General features: G+C 50.5%; 5 protein-coding genes and 3 non-coding genes across 11 annotated transcripts in view; 5 read left to right on the forward strand and 3 right to left on the reverse strand.

Moving 5' to 3' along the window:
* The window catches only part of Proca1 (protein interacting with cyclin A1), a 12,331-nt gene extending 8,818 nt beyond the window's left edge, over positions 1–3,513 (reverse strand). Inside the window, exon 1 of the mRNA XM_028759375.1 lies at positions 3,296–3,513. Within this exon, the coding sequence (XP_028615208.1) occupies positions 3,296–3,377 (82 nt within the window). The 5' untranslated portion in view covers positions 3,378–3,513. The remainder of the gene's footprint in view (positions 1–3,295) is intronic.
* A 2,811-nt stretch (positions 3,514–6,324) lies between these two features.
* Rab34 (RAB34, member RAS oncogene family) lies at positions 6,325–9,616 on the reverse strand. The gene is made up of 10 exons (XM_028759297.1): positions 8,972–9,616; positions 8,687–8,778; positions 8,122–8,187; positions 7,927–8,028; positions 7,775–7,839; positions 7,589–7,640; positions 7,241–7,322; positions 7,075–7,165; positions 6,849–6,956; positions 6,325–6,756 (listed from the first exon to the last, which is right to left on the reverse strand). The coding sequence occupies exons 1-10, from the start codon at positions 9,023–9,025 to the stop codon at positions 6,689–6,691; spliced, it is 780 nt and encodes a 259-aa protein (XP_028615130.1). The 5' UTR covers positions 9,026–9,616; the 3' UTR covers positions 6,325–6,688.
* A 4,349-nt stretch (positions 9,617–13,965) lies between these two features.
* Rpl23a (ribosomal protein L23a) lies at positions 13,966–16,416 on the forward strand. The gene is made up of 4 exons (XM_028759364.1): positions 13,966–13,999; positions 14,524–14,707; positions 15,762–15,938; positions 16,163–16,416. The coding sequence occupies exons 1-4, from the start codon at positions 13,975–13,977 to the stop codon at positions 16,254–16,256; spliced, it is 480 nt and encodes a 159-aa protein (XP_028615197.1). The 5' UTR covers positions 13,966–13,974; the 3' UTR covers positions 16,257–16,416.
* LOC114613997 lies at positions 14,386–14,454 on the forward strand. The gene has a single exon (XR_003710250.1). It is a non-coding gene; the product is annotated as a small nucleolar RNA SNORD42 (small nucleolar RNA).
* On the forward strand, positions 15,626–15,697 carry LOC114614000. Its single transcript, XR_003710252.1, has one exon. It is a non-coding gene; the product is annotated as a small nucleolar RNA Z17 (small nucleolar RNA).
* LOC114613998 lies at positions 16,022–16,087 on the forward strand. The gene has a single exon (XR_003710251.1). It is a non-coding gene; the product is annotated as a small nucleolar RNA SNORD42 (small nucleolar RNA).
* A 416-nt stretch (positions 16,417–16,832) lies between the features above and the next one.
* Positions 16,833–19,178, reverse strand: Tlcd1 (TLC domain containing 1). 4 transcript variants are annotated; one of them, XM_028759372.1, is made up of 4 exons: positions 19,075–19,178; positions 17,854–17,936; positions 17,685–17,767; positions 16,833–17,369 (listed from the first exon to the last, which is right to left on the reverse strand). In XM_028759372.1, the coding sequence occupies exons 2-4, from the start codon at positions 17,915–17,917 to the stop codon at positions 16,986–16,988; spliced, it is 531 nt and encodes a 176-aa protein (XP_028615205.1). In that variant the 5' UTR covers positions 17,918–17,936; positions 19,075–19,178; the 3' UTR covers positions 16,833–16,985. The 4 variants fall into 4 exon arrangements, with proteins under 4 accessions (XP_028615205.1, XP_028615203.1, XP_028615202.1 ...); XM_028759370.1 differs by lacking the exon at positions 19,075–19,178 and adding an exon at positions 18,258–18,656; XM_028759371.1 differs by lacking the exon at positions 19,075–19,178 and having other exon boundaries at positions 17,026–17,141; positions 17,215–17,369; positions 17,854–18,250.
* A 1,469-nt stretch (positions 19,179–20,647) lies between these two features.
* Nek8 (NIMA related kinase 8) overlaps positions 20,648–21,359 on the forward strand; it is an 11,278-nt gene continuing 10,566 nt past the window's right edge. The window contains exon 1 of the mRNA XM_028759441.1: positions 20,648–20,753. Coding sequence (XP_028615274.1) covers positions 20,707–20,753 — 47 coding nt within the window. The 5' untranslated portion in view covers positions 20,648–20,706. The remainder of the gene's footprint in view (positions 20,754–21,359) is intronic.

The raw sequence follows: 21,359 nt of genomic DNA on the forward strand, positions 1-21,359 counted from the left end.
TCTTTCCCTCCCTCCCTCCCTCTCTCTCTCCCTCTCTCTCCCTCTCTCTTTCATTTTGTTTTGTTTTTCAAGATAGAGTTTCTTTGTGTAGCCCAGGCTGTCCTCGAACTCAGAAATCCGCCTGCCTCTGCCTCCCAAGTGCTGGGATTAAAGGCGTGCGCTACCACCACTGCCTGGCTTCTCTTTTTCTTTTATTTTTCCAAGACAGGGTTTCTCTGTATAGCCCTGGCTGTCCTGGAACTCACTCTATAGACCAGGCTGGCCTTGAACTCAGAATCTCTTTCATTTTCAAGATAGAGTTTCTCTATGTACCGCTGGCTGTCCTGGAACTCGCTCTGTAAACCAGGCTGTCCTCAAACTCAGAGATCTGCCTGCTTCTACCTTCAAAGTGCTGGGATTAAAGGTGTGTGCCACCACCGCCTGGCTTTCCCAAAGTGTCTTTAATAAACTGTGTCCTGTGCACACCTGTCATCCTTCCTCCTGCCACCTGTGCATTTCTTGTAGCTGATCCATTTTTTTTAGAAAGCAGCAGACATTTCAACTAGAAATTTGTTGCTTTTGAGGTAGAGGCTTACTGTGTAACCCTGGCAGGCCTGGACTACTTGTCTCTGCCCCCGAGTGCTGGAATTAAAGGTTTGTACCATAATGCCAAGCTAAACCTCCATTCTCTCTGACCTTGCTAGGATACAGCTCTAACTTCCTGCCTGGTCTCCCCGTCTCTGGTCCTACCTTTCTTCAGTCTTCACTGTTTGGTTTCCGACCCAGGGACTAGGGACTGAGGTGCATTTTACTTACCAAAGCAGACCTGGCCTCCAGTTCTCCTAGCATCCCTCAGTCTCTACCTGGAATACCCTGCCCTCCACCCTAAATTTTCCAGCACAGGGTCTGGGTGCCCTTCCCCCAGAGGCTCCTCTCTATGTATTCCTCCTCTTCCTCCTTCTCCTTCTCCTCCTCCTCTCCCTCCTCCTCCTCCTCCTTCTTCTCTTCTTCTTCTTCTTCTTCTTCTTCTTCTTCTTCTTCTTCTTCTTCTTCTTCTCTCTCTCTCTCTCTCTCTCTCTCTCTCTCTCTCTCTCTCTCTTCCCTGTCTTCCCCTTATCCCCTATGGCATCTCCCCTAGCCTCAATCCTTAGGGCCAGTGAATTCTCCCTGAGAACAAAACCTGCCTTTAATATATTCTAATCTGACTTAAACTGACTCATTGGATGGGTGGCAGAGAAATAACCTATCACTTACAATACAGCCAAGTTGGGATTTATAGAATCCTAACTGGTCTATACTTCTTTTCCTCCTGCCTGCCATGTGCTGGAATTACAGGCATATGCCACCAGGCCTGGCTTCTATCCATCCTTCAGAATGAAGTGTGGACCTTTTCTTGTGCCCTTAGGAGCCGGGACCTAGATCTTTCCTCACTGATAGATCTTGCCGCCTCTCACTACCGTCAGTTTCCCCACCTCTCTCTCCCAAGTTTTACCTGCTCAACTCTGGGAAAATACCGTTGCTTCTAATGGCACACATCTGTAACCCCAGAACTTGGTATGCTGAGAGAGACAGGGCTAGCATGGGCTACACAGCAAGGCTTTGTCTCAGACTAACACCAGTACTGTCCAAGTGGAATTGTGTGCTTTATGTGCCTGCTGACCTGCTACCATAGTTATAGAACTGTGACACTCCTGTATTTACTCTGTATGCACAGAGCCATTGGAAATTGCTCAGTCACTGTTGGTTGACTGAGCATATAATTCAATGTCCCACTAACTGAGCGTATAATTCAATGTCCCACTGAAATACATAAATCTCAGGTTCAAACCTGGGCACTGTGCTTTATCATCTTACATATTTATTTTTGAGACCATCTCACAAAGGCACAGGCTGGCCTAGAATTATTCATGTAGCCCAGGCTGACCTTGAATTTATGGTAACTCCTGCCTTAGCCTCCCAAGTACCTGAATGACTGACGTGAGTCATTCTGCTCACTTTATTTTAACTGAGGCTATTGTGGAGGAAGTGGAGAAAGTCAGATCCAGGGCCTCATACAGGATAAGCAAGCACTCTTACATGTAAGCTCGCTCGAGCCCAGTCCTCAGCACTTCTGCCAGCATTACAGGGGAGATAAACTCCCATGATGTACACTTTCACAATGCCAGACCCTACAGTGGGCTTTTAAAGTACGACATTGATTCTAAATTGTTTATCGAGGGACCCGACCCAGAGTGACTAAGTAATTTGCTCAGGATGAAAGGTAACAGCAGAGGCAGGAAAGCTGGTCTTGGCTTTCCAGTCCATGTGCTTTGCTGGCCAAGGAGACACATAAAATAAGCCAAGTGCCCTGTGCCACAACTCCAAGGCCAAGTCCTAAAGCTACATTTAGCTCCTCATCCAGCTGCCATCCCCCAACACGTTTGCTTTTAATCCCCAACCTTGCTGATTCCTCATTTCTGATTTCCTTTCATCTTGATGCACAGCCTCTCCTGTGGAGCTTGAATCCTAAAGTATTCCAGTAAGGGCCTGTGCCTCGGTCAAGATCAAACTGTGCTGGATTTCTTTCCTCCTGTCACTATAGCAGGCTTTATGCAGGGCTGAAACCTGTTTGTCTTCCACTAATACCCCTAATAGATGTTGACAGCATCAGCTGTTTGGGAGGGAAAGCAGGAAGGATCAAAGAGAAGTGGGATTTAGAAAGACAGTCTGCCCCTTTGTCCAAAGAGGACAGAGGAGAGCGCTGACCAAGGCAGCAGTCCAGAGCTCCTGCAGCAGAATGAAGATGGTAAGAGCTTGAAAGGAAGAGAAAAGCATGTGGTCTCTTCCTTGGGACAGGTAGCAGGGGCCTAACTCAAAACGCACTGTCATGAACATTTGTAGAGAGAGGATCCTCCTTATCCTGTGAAACCCCTCCCCTCCTTTGAGGCCCAGAGGACAGGCACTAGAGCAGCCAAAAGAAGGTGTGTGGAGGGAAGAAAAAAAGAAACAAAGAAAGAGGAGACTGCAAGAGAGAGCCAGTGAGTCCTCTTCTGGAAAATGTCTCCCAGCTAGGCACTTGGAGGTGATTATGATGTCACTTGTGGAATACTCAGACTCTTTTCCACCCTCAAGGTCAATGGAACTGACCGCCCAGTGCCGGCACCCAGATGAGCAATGGGCCAGGGGTTCTAGCCAACCCTAACGCTTCTGGGGCAGCGGCAGCCCAGGTTGCAGGCTAAAGCTCAAAGGTTGTGCCTGGGCTTGGGAGGAAGCGAAGGCGAGCAAACTTCCAGAGCCACGCCCAGCCACGCCCCCATTCTTCTGCCCCGCCCCTTACCAGTTTTCTCGGTTCTCTCAATTTTGCGGCCAGACTTTTCCTCAGTCCATCTTTTAATCGTTAGTGTCGTCCTGACCCACATCGCTGTCAGCCCAGTTCTTCCACAGGACTCTACCTCGCAGAGTTCAACGTTGAACCTCAGCTTGGTGGAGCCCTGGCCCAGCTGTAAACTCCAGTCCAGCCCCTAGCTCCGCCTCATGCTTGCCCAACCCCCCGCCTGCCTCCCCCCCTCCCGTCTTTCAGCCCGGATGTAAGCGTCAGTCGTGTTCTTCATACGGGATCTCCAGCTCCTTCCAGGTCCCTTCGTCACACCCTTAACGCCAGTACCTACTTTTGCCTTTACCTTACAGACCCAGCACTCAGTCCCACACTTAGCTCCTCGCTGGTTCTTGTTACTAGAAAAAACCCTAGCCCAGAGCCCCGCCCACAGCAGGTACTGGCTCCGCCCCTTCCAGACTCAAGGCCTGACACCAGGACAGCCACGCCTTCCAGATGTCAGCCCGGGACCAGTGTGTGGCCTTGCGGGTATCCTGGCTTCGAGTCACTTTGGTGAGAAATCTCTCCTCCACTGTATATGGTACAACCTAACCCCCCCTAACCAGGGACCACCAGACCCATCCCCCTCAGCTCTACCCTTCAGGTTTCCTCCCAATCCCATAGGCCACTTGGTCCTCGGCCCCACACTGCCCTGTCTTCCTGTCCAGAGGGTAAGCTGACTTACATTAGTGGTAACCCCACCCCAGTAGGAAACCTTCACATTGCTCAAACACAGCATCCACACTTCACTCCTGTATCACACAAAATGATGCCAAAAGTCTACACACAACCCACAGATACAGTTACAAGACGGTGTGAATGAGAACCGCTTCACAGATAGCCCACGCAGCACACCTCTCAGTTTCCCTCCAAGCAGCTTCCAAAGCCAGCATAGGTGTGCCTCAAAAAAGCAGAGGATAGGCCGGGAGTGGTGGTGCTTGCCTTTAATCCACACACTTGCAGGTAGATCGATCTCTGAGTTCAAGGCCAGCTTGGTCTTCATGGTAAGCTCCAGGAGAGCCAAGGCTATGACTCAAACGGAAAAAAAAAGGGGGGGGGGAGCCAGGTGTGGTGGCATGTGCCTATGTGCCTTTATTGGGAGGCAGAGGCAGGCAGATCTCTGAGTTTCAGGTCACTTGGGGCTGACCATAAAACCCTGTCTCAAAAATAAATATAAACCCCTAGTGGTAGGGGTGGGTTACTTCCTTAGAGTTGGAGAAGCTTCTAGAACAGCAGGACTGTTTAACCATTGCTGTCAGTGACATTCCAAAACTGAATGGGAAGACCCTGTTGTTAATGATGTCGTATGTGTTGGTTACAGGACTTGTCTAGGACTGAGCCAGAAGTGTCCCTACCAGTGGCCTAGCTCTTGTAGTATCAGAAAGTGCAATGAAGGGTTTCTGGGGAGGATAATAGCCTAAAGTCCTATTCAGCTATGGATTCTTCATGTTTCATGATGGAAAAGTCACCCAAGCTGTGTCAGCTACTGCAGTAGTGACACAAGCCATTATGAATAAAACAAAGTTGAGCTTAAGCAAAGCCTCCTCCAAAAAGGAAAATTCACATCTAATATGTGCCTTAGACAAAACCTGTGGCCAGAGAAGTCGTAGGCCTTGGTGTAAAGATAACAGCCACTGGTCTGACAAATGAGGATAATGTCCCAGCTAAGCTGCTGCTCCGCATCTGTACTTATGGCCATAGGTCATTTCCTGCCTTTTCCCCATGTGTGTGTTATAGCAAAAGAAATACTGCCAAGACTCACCACCAGCTACACTCTGAAATATGGGGGTAAATAAAAAGGCTACCCCACCAGAGTTAGATGATCATAGTCAGACTTCAATTTACCTCCTCCAAGGCTCAGGGAGCATTATGAATGGGGAGGTGGGTTAGGGGGAGGGCAGGAATGATTTAAGAGCCTGAGGAAGGGGGCGGGTGTCATGTGGCAATTTCCTTTGACATAAAACCTTCCATCTTCGAGAGAAGTCCTTTAAAACACATGGAATGTTCTACAGGGAGATCAAACATTCCATCCTTCAAGAAAGCTCTTTAAGCTCAGGAGGTAAACAAGTCAAAGGCTCCGGGAAATCCCTGAAACTGGGCAGAAGTACTAGGCTCCTCCTTTCCCAAGTATATTTATTTAAGCAGTCAGAACTGCGTGAGAGACATTCTCAGACAAGCTGAGCTGTCTGGAAGCCCCTCTAACTGTCCAGCTTCCTGCAGGCTGTGCGGTGTGTTCCAGATTTCAAGCTTTCATAAGCTGTCACTCATACTGGAGTGGCTTTGGGTGATGCAGCTGTCTTTGAGTCATTTCTGCTTCTGTAAGCAACCCCTTGCCCATACCCCTGTACGTAACCCAATTAAACTCACTGACTCACCAAATTGGACTTAGATGATATATATCCTTTGGTGTATTGTCAGTTCCCTATCTGGGACAAACAGATCACCTCCCTAGGGATGCTGTAATACAATACTTAGATACATGGTCATTTTGAGGTCAGGCTGGCCTACAAAGAGACCCTACCTCAAAAGAAAGGGAGAGGGAGACAGAGAGGAAAGAAGAAAAACAACACCAGGCGGTGGTGGCGCACGCCTTTGATCCCAGCACTTGGGAGGCAGAGGCAGGCAGACTTCTGAGTTCGAGGCCAGCCTGGTCTACAGAGTGAGTTCCAGGACAGCCAGGACTACACAGAGAAACCCTGTCTCGAAAAAACTAAAAAAAAAAAAAAGAAAGAAAGAAAAAAAAAAAGAAAGAAAGAAAGAAAAAAGAAAAAAAGAAAAGAAAAACAGCAAGGAAAGGGTTTTAACCCAAAGAGGATCAGGAAGATACAGATAGTCCTCCAAAACCTGGTCTCTGAGATGCCAGCCAGTATGAGCCCTGTCTTAGGGGCCAGGAATGAAGGACAGAATCCCCATAGGGGCTCCAGTCCCCAAATCACTCACTACATATCCCTACTTGTCCTACATCTATCCTCTCTAGTAAAGACTCCAGCCTAGAAGATGCTAATAACGGATTTTAATGTGTAAGGCACAGTGTAAGGCAGGAATCATTAAGCATTTTCATACATAAAAGGCCCAGAAGGCTGAGCAAAAGCAGCAAGAACACTGACATCCCCCACCCCCCGCCATCAGGCACCCTGGAGAGCCCAGAGAAATAGAGGGTCATCCAGTCTTTGGCATGGTGCCTGGGGGCAGGAAATTGACTAGCATGGTCCCAGTCATCCTCTGGGGGCACTGACATCAACGGGTAGCTCTTTGGTCTGGAAAAAGTCAGTGCAAATGTCCAGGGGTTGAATTCTGGAGCAGTTGGGGGTGGCACAGCACCCCAGGAATGGGAAGTCTCTGGACAAACCTCACTGCTCAGGGACAACATGTGGCCTTTTTCTTGCTGGCAGTTAGGTACAGGTTTTTGTCATCGCTGTTGATGCCTGAGAAGGTATGGGAAATGTATGAACCAGGGATTGAAGGTACACTCACCTCCCCCCTGCTATCTGCAACCGTCAACCAGGTAAGCACTTACGAACGACATCCCCAATGTGTCGAGCCCCTGATTTCTCCAGCTCAGCCAGGACATTGGCTTCAAAGGTTAGCGCTGCCACACGGAAGAAGAATTCCCGGACATTCTCACCTGACATGAGGAGCAGAAAACTCAGGGGAACACTAGAACACTGGACCCAGCTCAGATGCAGGAGTGAGCAGAGAGGTAGGCAGACACACATGGCAGAAGGCTGGAGTCCCCAACTCACCAGTGAGGGAAGACACTGCCCAATACTCAGCCTTAATCTCTTGGGCCACCTTGAGGGCGTCCTTCTCCATTAGGGAATACTGAGCAGGAGTCTGTGGGAAGATCAGAGTCAGACTGGGGGTGGGTCCCCTCACCAAGGTGGGAAGGTCCCCCACTGGCACACTCACACTCAGGTCCTTCTTGGAACCCACAAGGAAGAGAAGCACGTTGGAAGGGTCATTCTCCTTGAGGGCATCAGCGAGCCACTGCCTGCCACGGATGGTGGATAGCAGTAAGGACTGAGTGAGCCTGACAGGCCCCATCCACCAGCTTCCCCATGTCCAGTTACTAACTCTGGCTTTTTTCTCACCACCCCACCTCTATTACTCCAAAGGATAGATCTCAAGATTCCTATGCATTGTTGGCAAGTCTCCACCACTGAGCTACAGAGTCAGCTCAGCCCTTAGACACACTCTCTTTTCCTGATCGCCTTTTCTAAACCCTCCCTGGACCTTCCCATCCTGTTCTTCACATACTTGGTGTGTTCCAGGGATGCTACATCATTTACGTTGAAGACAATGATGATGGCTGAAAGAGTGACAGATACAACTGCAGGTTGATAGGAAGACAGCCGGATGCCTTTTGCTCCTTTCCCCTCCCCACCAGCTCTCCTTAGATTAGTGTGCTCTTAGACTGCCTGCATTACAGAGCCAAATCCCTACCTTGTGCTCCTCGGTAGTAAGTGGAAGCGATGCACTTGAATCTTTCCTGACCAGCTGTGTCCCATCTGGAAGAAAGGAGAGCAGAACCCAGATAATAGGGTGTGCAGAATGGGGTGACAGGCTAGCTGGAAAGGGACGGAAGAGAGACTCACAGTTGGAGACTGAAGGGGACACCCAAGACTTCAAATCGTTCCATCTCAAAATCCACTCCGATGGTAGCCTTGTAATTCTTATCGAAGGTGTCTTTGCAGAACCTAAGGAGACACCAAGTAGCCTGTAGCCCCGCCCACCTTGTTAAGACTGATCCAGCTGTGCCCTTGCCCAGCCAAGCTCCAGTACCCTGTTACCTATTAATGAGACAGGTCTTCCCCACAGATAGGTCCCCCACAACGATGACCTTGGATATCTTAAATCTGTTGGACAGAAGAGTGGATGGACAGAGGGAGTCCATATGAACTAAGGTACATTACCATAGATAGGCAGGCCTCCCTGGAAGCCTGGAAGGTCCTGCACAGATGTACTGGGGAGTAGTGTTCAACATTAGGGACTTTCAGACTTATTTCTCTGGCGTGTTGGTGGAGGAGGTCGTGTAGTGCTGGGGATGGCTCAGAGCTCTGCACATGTTAGACAAGTACGCTCGCTCACTCTGTCTCTCTGTCTCTCTGTCTCTCTCTCTCTCTGTCTGTCTGTCTCTCCTCCTGCCTCTTTCAGATACACCTGCCGCCCCCAGACTAAAGGTTCTATGGGTAGTGTGACTTCCCCCATGTTGGATGCCTTCTCCATAGGTTCACAACCTCAATGGGAGGAAACCGGGAGAACATCTGAACTGAGGCATAACCATGTAGCCTCAAAGTGGTGAATGATTTCAAAGTTTCTTGAGTATTTTTTTAGTTAGGGGTGTCCCTAACTCACCCCACGGTGCCTGTCCGGTGCTCCTGGCAGGCGCAAGTGACGCGGGGGTGGAAGTCTTTGCGCACGTGCAAAGCGGCCTCCTTCCTCAGGCACTGAGAGGGACATGGTGAGAATGGAACTTTTGTGCCATAGCCAAGCGGCCCCGGGTTGGGGGTGGGGTGGGAAGCGGACCACCCAGGAGCAGCGGGCCTTGCAGGGCTGGGCCCAATCCAACTGCTTGGGTGCCACCTTCTCCCCGCCCACACTCTGCAACAGCCAGAGGCCCGACGTGGCCCTAGTGCCTACCTGGGGCAGCTCCGCCAGGACGCGGTCCCTCCTCACGGGCGCCAAAATGTTCATCTCGTCTGCGGCCTTGCGGGGCTCCCCGGGAAGGCGCAGAGGCCTGATCCGCCCTGGCAGCCGGGACCCGTGGGGACCCGACGATTATCCGCGGCCGCGGGGTACCGACAATCACCCGGGGCCACGGAGAGCCTGTGGGAGCCCTCGGCCTTGGAGACGCTACCACCACCGCGGGCCAAGGGGATGAAACAATCACCCCGGGTCTGGGAGAGCCCACAATCACTCGAGCCCGGGGCGTCCCGAAGACCACTCGGGGGCGGGGAGATCCCCCGGCCGCTAGCTGTGGGCGGGGAGTCGCGTCCCGGGGAGCCCGGGTCCGCGCGGACCCTACAATGACACGGGGTCGGATAGCTCCTACGATAACCGACGGAGACCCGACGACAACTCGGGGCTGGGATGGCCCTACCATAACAGAGCGGCCTGGGGGCGCGGGGCCGCCCCGCCACACGGGGTCACTGCGCGCAGGGGCGGCACTGCCGTCGCCCACGATCGGTGAGAGGAGGGGGCGATGGCCCCGGACGCGCGGCGAGGCCTGCCGTCCCACTCCGTTCCCACTCCGTGAACGCTGTAACACGATCCCCGGAAATTCCTGGAGAAGGGCCGCCCCCTGCCCCGCACCCCGTCGCTCCCGGGCTTGCAGCCGCCCTCACCACGGCCCTCGCCAACCCCCTCCTCTCCTCTCCTCGCCTCTCCTCCCCGCGCGCTGCCCGATCTCCAGAAGCCCTACTCAATACCAGAACCGCCTCCACCCAGGCTGGAGCCTTTCCAGACTGGGATCCCCTAAGTCTCTCTCCCCTCCATCTCCCTGTTGGAGCCGCGTCTTCTTCAGGACCCCTTACCCAACGGAACTGGTGCTCGGGAACCCTTGATTGTAGCGCAGCATCTGGCAAGACCCGGAGCCGCTGAGGAGAAAAGGGGGAGAGAAGGGGCCCAAGGAGAGGCGGTGCTTCCCTCCATGACTCCAGGCCTGGCACATGACTCATAGAGTCTGCCCCTGCTCGCCTTTCTGCCCTAAGGGGCGAGAGGGAGAGCCTAAAGGGGATGTCAAGATCTGAACCAGGTGTCCACCAAGGACCAGGCGTCCAGATCCGTTGTCTTCTCCCGTCGAGCCTCCTTCCGTGAAGGAGAAAGAAGTGTTAGGTAGACTGTGAAAATTCGTCTTTTGTCCTGATCACCACTATGGGATTGTAGAGCCCCCTTCTAATACGGCTGTACATTTTCTAGCCGGATTAGAACAGTCAAAACCAGAACAACTTTTCCTTTTTGCACACACACACACACACCACGAGCACGAAGAAGACACTGATAGATGTTTATATGTTTGGAGCTAAATTTGAAGGTACAAAAATGGGTGGAACACAGTATTAGGTAGGGAAGACTAGCCGGGTGGTGGCGCACGCCTTTAATTCCAACACTTGGGAGACAGAGGCAGGTGGATTTCTGAGTTCGTGGTCAGCCTGGTCTACAGAGTGAGTTCCAGGACAGCCAGGGCTACACAGAGAAACCCTGTCTCAAAAACCAAAAAAAGAAAAAGAAAAAGAAAGAAAGAAATTATTCACAGGAAAAGCTAGGGTATCCAAGAGAAATCACCTTCTGTCTCAACTGTGGCTAGAACTACTTAAAAATCATTATTGAAGTCTAGCATAGTGGCTCACACCTGTGGTCCCAACACTCTTGAGGCTGGAGGACTCTGTAGCCTGAGCTACAGAGTGTGACTTTTGTCTTAAAATAATAAAATCCGGGTGTGATGGCCTACCCATGCACTTGGAGGCAGAAGCAGGTAGATCTTTATGGGGTTGAAGCCAACCTGATTTACTTAAAGAGCTCCAGGTCATCCAGAGTTGTGTTGTGAGGTCCTGTCTCGGGAACTACTAGGAGGAGGGAGGGGGACGACAGAGGGAGAGGAAGATGATGATTAGGTTTGGAGAGACAGTTCCAGAATTAAGAACATTTGCTGCTCTTATACAGATCAGGGGTTCTGCTTCCACGGGTGACCCCAGTTCCACGGAACTGAACATGCTCTTCTCCTTCCCTCCTACACCAGGCATGCATGACTTACATGCAGGCAGAACACTCATACACATAGAATAAAGTTGTTTTAAATATTAGGGGCTGGAGAATGACTCAGCAGTTCATAGTATGTGTGTGTTCTGACAGAGGATCTGAGTTCAGTCCTCCGCACTCACACCTAGTGGTTCAGGACCACCAGTAACTCCAGCTCCAGGATATCTGAAACCTGGCATCTGTGTTACTTACATGTAGGGTATATTCATGCTTGCACGCACACACACACACACACACACACACACAAACACATTTAGAAAAACCTTTTGGTTTTTTTTTGTTGTTGTTTTTTTTTGGTTTTTTTTTTCTTGGTTTTTCGAGACAGGGTTACTCTGTGTAGTTCTGGCTGTCCTGGAACTCACTCTGTAGACCAGGCTGGCCTCAAACTCAGAAATCTGCCTGCCTCTGGCTCCTCCCGGCTAGAAAAACCTTTTGTTGTTGTTGTTGACATGGTCTCTCTCTGTATAGCCCTGGCTGTTCTGAAACTTGCTTTGTAGACCAGGTTGGCCTCAAATTAACAGAGATCTGCCTGCCTCTGGCTCCCAAGTGCTAGGACTAAAGGCATGCTTCACCACTACCTGAACCCACAATTTTCTTTAAAATTTATTTGGAAAACACACACAAACACACACACTCTCTCCCTCTGTGTATGTCTGTGTCTCTATGCATAGCTCTTTTGTAGCTCTTCTCTTCTGGATTTCTTTTCTTTCTTTCTTTCTTTCTTTCTTTTTCTTTTTTGTTTGTTTTTTGGTTTTTTTGTTTTGTTTTGTTGTTGTTTTTTCTTTGAGACAGGATTTCAGCCGAGTGGTGGTGGTGCACGCCTTTAATCCCAGCACTTGGGAGGCAGAGGCAGGTGGATTTCTGAGTTCGAGAGTTCGAGGCTAGCCTGGTCTACAGAGTGAGTTCCAGGACAGCCAGGGCTACACAGAGAAACCCTGTCTTGAAAAACCAAACCAGGCTGGGCGGTGGTGCACGCCTTTAATCCCAGCACTTGGGAGGCAGAGTAGGTGGATTTCTGAGTTCGAGGCCAGCCTGGACTATACAGAGAAACCCTGTCTCGAAAAAAAACAAAAAAACAAGACAAAAAAAAATCAAACCAAAAAAAAAAAAGAAAAAAGAAAGAAAGAAAAGAAAAAAAGACAGTTTCTAGCCCTGACTGTCCTAGAACTCACTCTGTAGACCAGGCTGGCCTCGAACTCAGAAATCCACCTGCCTCTGCCTCCCAAGTGCTGGGATTAAAAGGCGTGCGACACCACTGCCCAGCCCTGGATTTCTTCCCCATCTCACACTCAATTTTTTTGTTGCCACCAAATCACTGTGGTAGTAACTGAATCAGATTCAGCTCTGCAGCCTCAGTTTCCCACAGGTGTCATATGGAAAAGCTGGAGAAAATCCTGTCCTAACACTGCACAGCTTTCCTTCATCTTTGCTAGTTAGGCAAACTGAATTTTACTTGTATTTTGTTTATCTGTTTGTGTCAGCCTCACTATGTAGTGCTGGCTGGTCTGGAACTTAACTGTGTAGCACAAGCTGGCCTTGACTTTGTGTCAATGTTCCTGTCTCCTGAGTACTGGAATTATAGATGTGGCCTACATAGGGCTTCTATTATTTATCTGTCTATCTACCCATCTATCTACCCATCTATCTATTGATCTACCTACTTTTTAAGACTGGTCTCACTACAGATATCTGACTAACCTGTATTTTGCCATGTAAATCAGGCTGACCTTGAACTCACAGAGACCTGACTGCATCTGTTTCCTTTTGCTGAGATTAAAGGTGTGTGTCACCACACCAGGCTACAAATTGTATTTAAATTATTTTCCATGGGTTTTGCTTTTGTTTGTTTCTTTGAACAGGATCTCTCTATGTACCTTTGGCTGTCCTGGAACTTGCTATGTAGGCTAATCTGGGGTTGAACTGCTGGGAATAAAGGTGTGTACAATCCACGTTTGGCTTAAAAATCCTTTATAATATGTTTGTGTACAGGTATGTGCACCTAAGTAGAGGTGTCCACAGAGGTATGGCTGCTGGGGATCCAACGCAGGTCCTCTGAAAGAGAAGTACATGAACTTAAGTGCTGAACGTCCTTCTAACCCCTTAAACTGTATTTTTCCCAGTTGGTAGTGTTATTGGCTTCTTACACTGCAAACCTCTTCCCTAAGGCTGGAAATTGCCCAAGAAGTGCAAGAGTAAGGACCATAAGGCAACCACCAGATGCTATAACCATCCACTTTCTAGACCTAGGGGAATAAACTTGCTTTTTGTTTTTTTGGTTTTTCGAGACAGGGTTTCTCTGTATAGCCTTGGCTGTCCTGGAACTCACTCTGTAGACCAGGCTGGCCTCGAACTCAGAAATCCGCCTGCCTCTACCTCCCAAGTGCTGGGATTAAAGGCGTGCACTACCACTGCCTGGTACACTTGTATCTTTTTAAAACTACAACTCAGGCCATGTGGTGTTGGCACAGGTCTTTAATCCAAGCACTTAGTAGTCAGAGGTAGGTGGATCTCAGTGAGTTCAGAGTGAGTTCCAGAACTGTTACAGAGAGAAACTCTGTCTCGAAAGGAAGAGCAATTCAAAACAAAACAAAAAACAGAACAGAACAAAACAAAAACAAAAAACAAAACCTACAATTCTCCAGAAAAACCCTGTCAGAAAAATCAAACCAAAAAACTACAATTCCCAAGAAGCCTTAGGGCCTCTCGAAGGGAAAGGTGGCGCATACTTGGTCTCTGGCTCTAGGAAATTGAATGGAACTGCAATTCCCAGGCAGCCCCATACTGCTGTTCATCCAATCAGTGTTATGTATAAGCTATCGCGAGATTTCATGAGACTTCATTCTATAAGCTCATGGGAATTGGGCTGGGCAACCCTTTTCGCCAAGATGGCGCCGAAAGCGAAGAAGGAAGGTATGTCGCGGTATGGGAATGTTTCAGGTCGGCCTTGGTTACCCGCAGTGCGAGCTCACGGTGAAGACGAATGCCCGGCTAAGCCGTGTGTGTCTTGTTCTGTAGCTACTGTCGCGATTAGGCCTGACTGCCGTGTATGAGAACCTCGTGCGCCAAGCCGCATGGGCTGATTCAAGTGAAGGGGATTGGCAACCCGGCCGATATCGGCCGCCACGGATAGCCAAGCATTTGACTTTGGGAAGCTACTTAACATCCACAGGGTGGCGCTCCGTGTCTCCAAACGGAGGAATTAGTAGTAGTCCTTATACGGCTTTTTTCCACGTTAAATGGGATTATACGCACCAACGGGATGTTACAACGGGTTAACTATCTTTGCCTGCGGTATCGTGCATATGATGGAAAAAAAACTTAGTCTCCTGAGACCCGTGATGTCTTCAAAGGAACCACTGATGCACGTGTTGACAGGGCCGTCGGAAGGGATCATTCTATGAATGCCACACTAATTTTATTTCCTTCTCTCCCAGCTCCTGCCCCTCCCAAAGCCGAAGCCAAAGCGAAGGCCTTGAAAGCTAAGAAGGCAGTGCTGAAAGGCGTCCACAGCCACAAAAAGAAGAAGATCCGAACGTCACCCACCTTCCGGCGGCCCAAGACACTGCGGCTCCGGAGGCAGCCAAAATATCCTCGGAAAAGTGCACCAAGGAGAAACAAGTCAGTACGGACCTTATACCCACTAGCATTAGGGCATTAGAGTTCCTGATTTATCTATCACCCACCCAATAGCTTCCCTTATAAAGCGCATAATTGTCCAAGGAGCTGCTCTGGTGGAAGTGTGAGGTCTTTTTTAAGTTAATTATTTATGTGTAATCAGTGTTTGAAAGTTGACTTCAGGCCGGGCAGTGGTGGCGCACGCCTTTATTTAATCCCAGCACTTGGGAGGCAGAGGCAGTCGGATTTCTGAGGTCGAGGCCAGCCTGGTCTACAAAATGAGTTCCAGGACACCCAGGGCTACACAGAGAAACCCTGTCTCCAAAAAACCAAAAAAAAAAAAAAAAGTTGACTTCAAAGAGATGTTGCTTATCTTGTTTCCAAGTGCCATGGCACTTGTTGGAAAGAACACATCAGTGTTGATGGCTTGCTGTTGGTTGATTAAGTTGTCGACCTGGGGAGTGATGTCCTTCAAATGGTGTTATGAAATGCACTTTTAATTGACCAAATTCTAACACCACTCAAAGGAAGAATGTGCTTACTGGAAAAGTGTTATGTTAGAGTTACTGTTGGCATCAGTCTCCAGCATTGCATTGATCATTTGGTGGTTACCCTGTTAGAAGACCAAGGTCATCTTTGGGACCCAGTCTTAGACCAGAAGGGTGGGTGTGGGTGTTAAAGGTGCTGCTCTTGGATGTCAGGCTAGCTTGTGCTGCAGTGTAAGGCCCTGGAGTAGTTCCAGAGTGTGGCTGACCTCTAGCAACTGAGCACTGTTTTCTCTTTATTTTGTTGTTTGTTTGATCTGGTCTCATAGTAAATGTGGAACTCCAGTGGATAAATGCATGAGTTAAACTTGATTCTTTAGTCAAGAGAATACACAGGATTTGGCTCTAAATGGGAAGTTGAGCCCCTTGGGGTTCAGGTGCATGTGATGACATTATTCAGCGACCAAAGTCTGATAGAGATGATTTTGATCCGATTGTCTGATGCACCTTATTCTAAAGTAAAGCATGTGTTGGATACTGGTGCCAGGGTAGCTAATCCCTATCTCCCCTAGGCTTGACCACTATGCTATCATCAAATTCCCACTGACCACTGAGTCAGCCATGAAGAAAATAGAGGACAACAACACACTTGTGTTCATTGTGGATGTCAAGGCCAACAAGCACCAGATCAAACAGGCCGTGAAGAAACTCTATGACATTGATGTGGCCAAAGTCAATACCTTGATAAGGTGAGTGGGGCCAGGCAGAAATCAGAAAGCTTGTATGGGTTTTCTTTAAAATACCATGGTTTCATGGTGACTCTTAGCCCCCTCTGCAGATGATGGAAAACTCAAACGTTTGGAAAATAATGACACCAACAAAGGAACCACTGATGCCCCAGAGGACTATGGGAGGGATGTGGGAAGGGGTGGGGTTGTGAAAGTCCAACTCTGAGGCTTCCTTCTCCACACAGGCCTGATGGAGAGAAGAAAGCATATGTCCGCTTGGCTCCTGATTATGATGCTCTGGATGTTGCCAACAAGGTAAGCATCCAGTCCACAGTCTAGCAAGCCCCACCCTCCCCTGTTTCTGTCATCCCAGCTCACTTAACCATGAGTTCCGTTCCGGTGATTTAGCTCCCTTTTTTGTTTTGTTTTTCAGATTGGGATCATCTAAACTGAGTCCAGATGACTAATTCTAAATATACACTTTTTTTTTCACCATAAATAATGCTGCTTGTCATTTGTTGCTTTCTGGTTTGGCTGGGGACACGGTCATACTGTGGTAACAGGGTGGGTGCTGGGTTCAAACCCAGGGCTTTCCCAGCTCTGAGCAATGGGACACACAGTGGTGCAACCCCTATGCTAGAGCTCAGTACTGGGGGCATTTATGAGGTGTTAGTTGTCCTGGTACATGCCTCCATCATCATAGGCTCAGAGGACAAGCTTTACAAGAGTTCCTTCCCTTGAAGAGGCTGTTGTGAAACCAATACCAGAGTTTGGAAGAGCAGAGGGGTTATTTTAGAGTTGTCAGGGCGGGATGGGTTGGCTGCTTTTGGACAGTATCTTGTCCTCACCCATTTACCATGCCCAACCGGTTGGTCTGCTTCCCTCAACCCTTGCCCAAGAACAGAGGACTTCAGAGAGCTTTCATTAGTGTTTTCAATAGTGTGGGTGTAAGCTTAAGGTGGAAAGGCTGGCCCCAATACACCCAGGCTTGGGGCAGAGTCCTAGTTTATGTTACAACGCTGTTGGCTGTGCTTGCTGTCCCTGTCACAAGTCCTTGGTCCTGTTTTCTCACTCAGTCAAGAATTTGTCTTTTTGTTGGTGGCTGGGAGCACGTTCAGGGCAGAAGTCAGAACGGAGGAGGCGGGAAAAGTAGATGAGGATCATCATGTCCAGCATAAGCAGTATGGCCAACAAGAATGTCCCCAGGGTCCTCTGGCCAGCATACTGTAGAAAGAACTTGGTGAGGTAGGCCTGAGGGGCCAGTCGGAAGAGAAAGTACATGACCAAGTTGACATACTTGTTGACCTTGTAGAGAAGGAGATGCTGGGCATTGTTTATCTTCATCATCATTCTTAAGGTGAGGAAGATGTTGCTGACCTCCACCAGTAGTGTTAAGACGCCACCACCAACAAATCTTTTCCAAAAGATACCAGAGAAGAAGGCACCCATAGCCTAGAGGGCGAGGGACAGAACAAAGGCACTTGAAAATAGGTCACATCAGACAGAATCTAGGGACGCCAACTTTTACTGCTAAGAATTCTTTATTCACTAGGATGAGACTTTTTTTTAGTTCTGTATGACATTCCTGGTCTGTTTACCTAGACAGTAGGTAAGCCCAGGCACTCTGCTGGCCCCAGAGGGGGTTTAAACAAGAATCTAAGGCAACTTAGAAGCTAGACACTGCTGGGTTAAGATGGCTTCCCTCCTTCCCTGGCTCAAAGGGTTGTGAAGATTTTGCCTGTATCACTTCACCAGGTTCTCCCTTACCATGACATGATGAACAAGGTATTCCCAAGAAGCTCGAGTTTGCCTGCTAACCACGATGTCCACTGTGTCATGGATAAAGTATCCTAGTGGAGGGGTTGGGAAAGAGGAAAAGACTGAACACTTTAAACTATCTTCCAACCTAATCTTAACCTTCTTGGGCATAACCTACCTGCAGAGAAGCAAACAAGCAAATAGCCAGAAACTGACCACGCCATTTCAATCTCCACCAGCATTTCAGGGGTTTGCCATATGCTGGAATAGAGAAAAGGGATGTTCTCCTTGCGGTTGCAGCTTCCCCGAGGACCCTCGCCTCCCCCAACAGTCTTGCCAGTCCCAGGGTGCTCTGGGTGCCTACTATTGGCTGATTGGAGAATAAGGAGGGACTTGGCCAAAGCCCAGGTACCTTGGGTTTCCCACAGCCGTTCTTGGTTGGGTAGTTTTCCAAACAGGGAATCAGGTGAGATCCTTGGCGTCTGTTCACCCATGAGTGATGGGAATAGCAACAGGGAGCCCAATCCGAGCACCCCGCGAAAGATCCCACGGCCATCTCATTACCCCGGGTTGTTCACTCACCACAGCAGTGCCCAGATCCCCGATACAATGGAGTGGGTGAAGGAGACGAGTAGGTTGTGCCAACGCCAGGTGCGCAGGGGGTCGGTTTGCACGTGTGCAGGCAGGGGCAGGCGACAGAGCACGCGCCTGAGTGCCCGGAAGGTCAGCGTGGCGCCCAGGAGCAGCGGCCAGGCGGGGTGCAACAGTAGGGGCATGTTGGCCCTCCCTGCCGTCTGTCTGTCCGCCTTTTAAGCCGTCTCCCCCGGCAGTTCTGGGAACACCGTTCCGTCTCTGGCCAGCGCGCCACAATCGTTTCTGCCGCGGGCCGCCGGCCCCACAGTTTCGCGGAGCCCTCAAGGCCCCTTCGCTCCTCCCCGCGCTCCCGGCGAGGCCTCTGCCCGCCCCTACCGCCCGCGCCCCCGCCCCGCCCCGCCGCCTGCCCCCGCCCCTCGGGCGCCTCTGCCGCGAGGAGGGCGCGAGCCCCGCGTCCCCCAGGGCTCCGCCCGGATCCCGCCGACTTCGTGCGCGAAGGGGCTGTCCCCGCCATCGCTGCTGAGGCACCCCCGTCTGGCGCCTCCCGACATCCGAAGGCGTCCTCGGCCGCCCTCGTGCGTACGGCCCCGCTAGCCCTCTCCCCGACTTTTTCGGCCGCCACTGGCTCCCACACCCTGGGCGGGTACTGCGAGAACTCTCCTCTCCCAACTCTTCAGGACCGAGCTGGGCGGGACCATCACACAGCCGGGGCTGCTAAAGCCTGATCCTGGGGGCTCAGGAGCGCCGCCTCAGACCACGGCTCCGCCCAGACTCGATTCCTCTCTCGGACCGGGATCGAGTTCACCTGCCTCTCCCGCGCCCCGCACGAGTGGTGCTTAGGAACTGAGTCACCCACCATCACCCCACTCCTCCCCACCATTCTTGGGCTCCTGGAGCATAGCGGTTGTCACAGTCCTCCCTCAGACAGTCCCAACCCTTTTCTGGCTCCTTGGAGGCTGGGGCGGGGAAGGCTGCGGATTTGCCCAGACAGCTGGGGTGACCCTCTTTCCTGGGCAGCGGCCTGGAGTAGTTGCGGCTTTTGGCCACTAGGTGTCAGTCTGTCCCCACTGTGATGCCGGATCCGAGCCCGCCTCCACTCAGAGGGTAAGGCAGGCAGTTGTTCTGTGGAGCGGGATCAGCCGACCCGGAGGAAAAGGAGCCCAGAGGCGGTGCTGGAGTGAAGGGGTGTGTGCTTTTGGGAGGTGGAAATGGACGACGCGGGCAAAAAGGGGGGACTAGGAAAACGGTGTTTCAAGAGGGAGGGAAAAACAGAAACCCAAGAGCAGACACCCAGGCACCTAAGCCTTTTGGGTGTTTGCTGCCTTCCCTGATGGTTCCAGGATTACACATTAACTCCCATGGGTCTTCAGGGTCACTCAAGGCCCATTTGGTTACTAAGTGATAGCACGATGCAATGTCTTGGGTAAGCATTTTACCCGCTTCACTCCCTCTTTGCTAACTGGGAAACCTGTTCACCAGCCGACTCCGGCCTGAGCCAGTGACCGCAGGTTCCCACCGGTCATTCCACGTAGGCTAGTTTGGGGCAGGGCGGGGACAAAAAAATAAACACCCCTTATCTTGCTTTCCTCGCCCATTCAGAAATTGGAACTTAGCTAAGGACCACCTCCTGAATACTGGAATTTTATAACTCTCTTAGAACAGCAGGCGGCAAGAAGTCAGGATTGTATGTAATTCATCCTGGTCAAAACTCTTAGCAGTGATACTAACCAGCCCACTATTTCTGGACAGAGGTGTAGAATCCTCTCTGGTTTTCCCTTACCATGACGCTAGAGGTTTTGGGTAAAGGACCGAGTCCCCCTAGGCAGCGTTTTGTGCTGGGTTCTGAGAAGCAGAGAGTACAGTGCTCAGTAGTTGTTACAACCGAGAGAGACACGTCACGTTCTCTTCAGGTGAATCAGTTTGTCCAACTTGGGTTTTCCCGGTCCCTCCCTCGGTAAACGCCAAACAACTCCACTCCCCCCCCCCGCCCCACACAGAGCGGCCTCTCGGTTCCCTTTATCTTTCTGAAGTAGTGCCACTCCTCTTGGACAGTGGGTACTGGATCGATCTAAGCTTTTCACTCGCATTAGACCTTTGAAGGGACACTCTTGTTTTTGCGGTGCAACTTAAGTGGGCGCCTCATCGCTCCACCCTACCTGTGCCCAAGTCACGCGTGTGCAAGGTAGCTGGTACTGTGTTGAGCACTGAGGGACTCGTCAAGAAACCAAGAATGACTATTCTCTGATTCCTCGTTGGGGAAACACGACTTGGCTTCTAGGTTGGGTTTACAGTCAGAGAAAGATGCCAGGCTCAGCAGACGCCCCTGTTTCGCCAGCTCCGCCCTGCAAAAGTTTTACAGCCAGGAGGAGGAGCTCCCGGATGGGAGGGTCCGCGCACGCGCCGCACGGGGATTCCAGAAGCGTAACTGAGAAATGAGATGGAGAAGTACGAGCGGATCCGAGTGGTGGGAAGAGGTGCCTTCGGGTGAGCCAGGGCGCTGGGGAGGAAATGCTAAGGGAGAAAGAAAATAAGTCCCAATTCTGACCAAGAAATCATGGTCCTGTTGGCTCCGCCCCGAAGCGAGAGCACCACTATTGGATGCCCCGCCCAGGCATCCGGTCCTTAGGTCTAGGCGGGAGGCATGGTGGCACACACCTCCCACAGCCAAACTACGCCCACCAGAAAAGCTTGTGCCCTTGGAAGATAGTTGTTCCCTGTAGATTGGCTATCCTTTGCTTCAGCTGATAATGAGTGTGAGCTGCACAGGTCAGACTGCCCGGAGTTTACAGTTATGACCAAAACAGGCGAGGTACTTTCCCTTTACGAACATAGCCCTTAGGAAGTTGATTCAAACAAACAAGATATTGTTAAACGAGTTAATGAAGTTTGAGCAATTATCAATAATTAATAAGAGACCATGCACCAGGTGGGGTGGTACACGCCTGTCATTTCAGTGCTTGGGAGCAGATGTAGGAGCATTGGTGTGAATTCGAGGCCAACCTGGGCTTCAGAGATTATTTCTAAAAGAAAAGACAAGCAGTTTTGTGTGTGTGTGTGTGTGTGTGTGTGTGTGTGTGTGTGTGTGTGTGT

The sequence above is a fragment of the Grammomys surdaster genome, unplaced genomic scaffold, assembly GCF_004785775.1.
Source record: "Grammomys surdaster isolate TR1022 unplaced genomic scaffold, NIH_TR_1.0 126278, whole genome shotgun sequence".
In the NCBI taxonomy this organism is placed as follows: Eukaryota; Metazoa; Chordata; class Mammalia; order Rodentia; family Muridae; genus Grammomys; species Grammomys surdaster.